We start from the raw sequence: 5,432 nt of genomic DNA, 5'->3' as shown, positions 1-5,432 counted from the left end.
CATGAAAACTAGCCAGGATTGGTAAATAGGTCAACTTCAATGTACTTCTGTTAAAGTAATCACCAAAGAGAACAACTTACTTCAGTCCAACATATGAGCCGCAAAATTTGGATGTGCTTGATTTTTTCTTTATCATTTTATTGTTTAACATTTTCGGCCAAAGGAACCAACCAATCAGTGATGGAAAAATTCATCTTGAATCTGGCCTTGGTATCATATATTGGACCACGTCTGACTTGTGAAGTGCTTACGAGAGAGCACACAAGATACACAAATGTGCCACCTTCTAACGTAGAAATGGAGATACAGTTGACAAAAAAACAAATCAGAAGTGGGTCATAGAATTAGAAATGACCAAATATGGTCACACTTTTCATGGATCCACCACATGCTGAAAATATGCACATTCCATGTCAAATGTCATTAAACTCTTAAAGTGAATAGTTATAGTCATGTAGATATTCAGACAGATGGAAACAGCTAGAAGAAATTGTAACAAGTGCTGTAAACTCAAGAAAAGCTAATGATACGTGAGAATTAGAATTAGAATCAGATTAGAGAAGGAACAAGCATGTCCCCAAATACAAATCAACCAAAGAATGAAACAACAAAGAGGGAACTAAAAGACGCTTTAGACCCAACCTACAAAAAACATTCGAATTGACAAGAAGAAAAACAACCTCAACGACACAACGGACATTGAACCAATCCATTCTCATTACACTGTCCACACCTCAGAGTCTTCTTGCCATTCCCATCCAAAACCTTACAACTCCCATTGCACTCCACACACATGACAAACCTCACACCCCCACACCCTCCACACTCCTCCAACGCCTTCGGTGGTAACCCCTCAAACAGAACCCCCAACTTTCCCTCTTCTTCCAACTTCACAACTTCCTCAGCACCACCAACGATCCTTCCCTTCACAAACACAACAGGAACCTTAACTTCATTTGTCCCCATCAGCTTCCTCAACTCCTCCTTAAACCCCGAATCCATCGACACGTCACGCTCCACCACGTGCACGCAATAGGACTCAATAACACACCTAACCTTATTGCACTCCTCAAACGTCTTTCTTATTCCCCGTAACGTGGTGGTGTAAATCACAACGGAGTTTTCCCCTCCCGGAGGACACTTTTGCTCAAAAGTGTTGATAAAAGATTGTGAATCCAAAGATTTTCTCACTCTTCGGGTTTTGGGTGTGGCCCACACCATTCTCTTGATCTGTTCCTCCTCTTCTGAGAGTTCCTTTTCGTAGGACGCGAGAAGCTCTGGATCAAACAGAGGACTCGGGCTTCTCCTCTTGATATCACTCCCGAAACTGTTCCTTCTAATTGGAGAAGAATTGGAGGGTTTGAGAATCCCTTTGGGGCTGAAATTGTAGTTCAAGCGTCTCACACCTGCAGTGGGTTTGAGAATTCCCATGTTTTCCTTACCTGTGAATTTTTTTAGGGATTTGGGGGACCCAAATTGGGTGAGGAACTTGAAAGGGGTTTTGGCGTCGGCGGCGGTGAAGCCGCGAAGGAAAGGCGTGGACTTGGGGCTTTTTTTGGAAATGGGTGCTCCCTCTTCGAGACCCTCCATGAGTTCCCACGCGTTGATGACTTCGGGTTGTTGGTGAGTACGAGGAGGGGATGTTTTCGATTCTTCGACGGTGTTTGTGGGTTGGTCTTTTTCTTTGTCCAACGTTAGTGCTCCGTAGGTGGAGGAAGTGAGGGAAACGACGTGGTTGACGTAACCGTAGCCATTGGTGTCGGGGACATGTTCCTGCTTCAGGTCCTTCTTCATGTGTTTTGAGGAGACGCAGCCCATGAGTGAGTGAGGTTCTCTCTCTCTCTCTCTCTCTCTCTCTCTCTCTGTGTTTGTCTGTGTGTGTTTGTTAATTTTAAGGATATTGGAGAGGGCCAAAAGGTGAAGGCAACGGCTCTGGAAGTTTTCACCTTGTACCAACCGTTACCTTGTCTGAAACGGTCCCAACGGTCGAAAAATTCGAATCTTACTGTGTTGTGGAGGGGGCTTTGGGAGTACTAGTCGCACCTCGCTTTTTATTATTTAAACCCCTACATTATAAATAACATCTTATTTAACAAAAGTAGTCCTATCCTATCATTTAACACCATCCTGCAACACAACATAAACTTATTTTTTCCATTAATTTGTGGGAATATCATATAAAGGAAACTTCCATTGTTAATATAGTTTTATTTTGTGTTGTTTTAGTTAAAAAAATAATGGTTAATTATTTAGTGAGTTTTATGTCAATTGCATTTTGGAATTAATTAGTCAATAATTGTTAATTGTTAGTCGTGTATCCGGTATCTACATAACTTAAACATGTTTTTGTTGAATTGTGAAATAAGAAACACAATAAAAGTATGTATCTATCATGTGTATTTGTACTTGTACACAACAAAAACATATTTTTATTAAATCACTAACATAAAATAAATTTAGACAAATTTCGTTGTAATTTTTTTTACAATTTTAATACATTTTATGTGTTTCATATATGTTTTCAAACACATACTTAATACTTATTTGAGATTTAATATATTAATTTTATTTAATAATAATGCATGTGTCAAAAAAAGATACTTAAAAAATGTTTGTTATCATTTTCTTTACAAATTCTAATTTATCCCTTGTCATTGTCTAAGTGATGAGAGACAATGAAGAAATAAATCTAGAATATATGGGAAGATGTTTTTTAACAAGATTTTATCGAAATCAATAAAATATTATTATCATTGTTCTTTGTTTTATTGGTTAAAGAGAATTGGAACAATCCTAATTGATCGATTAACATAAATTTTACCCTTATAATTCTAATTCTCAAAGTGGATTAACTTCATTAATTTCAACCAAACAATACAATATATCTTATAAGATCATTATTGAAGTTTTATCACATAAGTTGAAAATTATCATAAATAAAGAGCTTAACTAATCTGGTATGATGAAACTTGCTTTCTCTTGCTAAAGTAAGGAAAAAATATCATTTTTACTTTATATATCACTAACCCCACAACAAGAAAAAGGGATAGTAAGGATTGAATGAACATAAAAATCAACTTCTGAAAAGTTTATAATATGTTAAAGAGAAACTCTTAAAAAACTCTCACTTATCCACTTGTGTTAATATAAGAGTAGATCAATCATTGAAGTTAACTTTTTTTAAATGACGTTTTTAACCTTTTTATTCTCTCATTATTTTACATCCTTAAAAATTTATATTTTCTCTTTATATCAAATTAGAAAAAAATTATTTATGTTAAATGTCAATCATTCATTAATTTTTTTCTTCTAATTCTTTTGTTATAATTCCTTATTTTTTTATATTAAATAAATTTAGATGAGTTTGAAATTAAAGTGCTTGTATGTAAATAAAGTAAAATTTAAGAATCAATTAATTGAGATAAAATGAAAATTAAGATGTTTATGAAAGAAGTAAAACTTAAAAATCAATTAAAACAAAATTAAATTTTAAAGTGTTTATTTATAAAATGATGTAAAGTTCAAAGAGTTAAATATCTATATATATTATTTTTTAAACAAGTAGTGCTACATTATCTTTATAAGACTAACTAGTATAAGAAATTATACCTGCTTTAAAAAAAAATTATATTTATCCCCTCCCTCTGCCTGGAAGTGCATTCAGCATTGCCAATTTGCCTAACCTAAAGAGTAGTCCTAAGCATGTGAGTGCAAATGGGGTGATATAAATGAAGACACGTGGCACCAATGATCTTCGGCTGCATTGCATTAATTATCACGAGAAATAAGCAGGTGCAACGCTGAATGAGTTATAGATTGTACTGAGAGAAAAAATCATTTTAGTGGTTCCGTAATGTTATCTGAATTGCTTTGTAGCTATCTTACACTTTGTGCTTAAGGATGGAAGACTTGAGTAGCCTCTTCTCAAAAGAATTACGATTGAGTAATACCAATTAAACATAATGACTGAGTTGGACTATTACCAACTTCTTTTATATAACACTCAATACTTTTTATCCGTTTTGTTTAGGTAATCGATTACATTTAAACATCATCGTAGTTTGAATATCAGTTCTACACCAGTATGTTGCATATTATTTTTGTTTTTAAATTTTAACCATCTCCAAAATATTTTGATTGAGCTATCTAATCGATATACAATGTTTAAGTTAGCGATCCGTATTTAAAAATTGTCAAATATTTATCAAATTATGAGATTTAAATGAAAATCAATATTATTAATTAATATACGAGTTAAATATCATAATTTAGTGCTAATCATTTTTAAATTTTAGGGCAAAAATTATAGAAATCATGAACTTATAAACATAGGACAAACAAATATAAGATATTATTTCAGGGTTAAGACACGATAAAATACACTTTTAAATATTTTGACTTTGGATAAGTGAACGAGTTACCTTTAATGCATTTTTTAGATCGAAAACATTTTGCATTCATTATGAGACTTCGGAAAAACTCTTCCCATGACAACTATAACTATAACCCACGAGCATGTGGTTAAATTTCGACTCCACTCCTAAATGTCTCTTGATCTCCAACGTGTTTATGTGGCTATCAAACTTAAAATAAAATACAACTAAGTATTCAAATTTTATCTCTTATTTTCTTAATGTCAGATTTTGTTTTACCAAAACATGTACAAATAATAATTGCATAAAAAATATAGTTCTAAACTTAGAAAATGCATCAATATATATATTATATGAATTCGTAAGCTGAGCTAAATCTAACTAATTGATATGTACACGATGAAGTCCTAAATATTCGAATTAGATTTAATTCATGTATAGTAGACTACTACAATATATTTGAATATTGTATTGTGATTATTTAGACATATAAGTTAATTTTAAAATGTTTAAACTAAAGAATTTGGAATCCCTTTCATATTTTTTATGTGTATCGGTAAAATACAATTGATTTCGATAATAGTTTTAGATAACTTCATGGTTATTGTTAAAAAAAATAATAATAAACCATCAATTAGATTAACATTTGCACATACATTTATTATAGTCTCTATTTTGCTTTTCCTTGAAGCTTCTTAATTATGTGCATTCTATTTTAAATTTTGGAGATGAGGCAAAATACCAACATCCCTCTTTTTATCAACAAGTGTAATGTACAATATCAATTAGTTCAAACTCAACAAATTTTTTGTAATATATTTACACGCTAAAGGGATATTTGATAGAGGATAAATTTTTTCGTATCCGAAAATAATAATTTTTGGAAATTATAAATTTTGAAAATTATAAATTCTGAGAATAATTAAAATTTATTTAATTACTTCCAGAGGTTGTTGAAAATATTTATACAAGATTTTCTTGAATTAATATAAGTGGGTGTTCCCATTCTAAAGACCAAGAATGATGGAAAGAGTGAGTGGGATTGAGCGGTGCCGTCAA

The 5,432-nt window shown here is 32.3% G+C and overlaps 1 protein-coding gene across 1 annotated transcript; it reads right to left on the bottom strand.

Annotated features, from left to right (window-relative positions):
• Positions 1–510: 510 nt before the first annotated feature.
• On the bottom strand, positions 511–1,908 carry LOC109797396 (Glutaredoxin family protein). The gene has a single exon (XM_020357423.3). It carries the CDS (start codon positions 1,816–1,818, stop codon positions 682–684), a length of 1,137 nt encoding a protein of 378 aa, XP_020213012.1. The 5' UTR covers positions 1,819–1,908; the 3' UTR covers positions 511–681.
• Between the last annotated feature and the right edge of the window lie 3,524 nt (positions 1,909–5,432).

Source organism: Cajanus cajan, chromosome 6 (assembly GCF_000230855.2).
Source record: "Cajanus cajan strain Asha chromosome 6, NIPB_CcT2T_4, whole genome shotgun sequence".
Classification (NCBI taxonomy): Eukaryota; Viridiplantae; Streptophyta; class Magnoliopsida; order Fabales; family Fabaceae; genus Cajanus; species Cajanus cajan.
This window is presented reverse-complemented; position numbering and strand designations above follow the sequence as displayed.

What these genes read in the sequence shown, in the direction of transcription:
- LOC109797396 (XM_020357423.3), bottom strand. Translation starts at nt 1,818, where the DNA reads ATGGGCTGCGTCTCCTCAAAACACATGAAGAAGGACCTGAAGCAGGAA.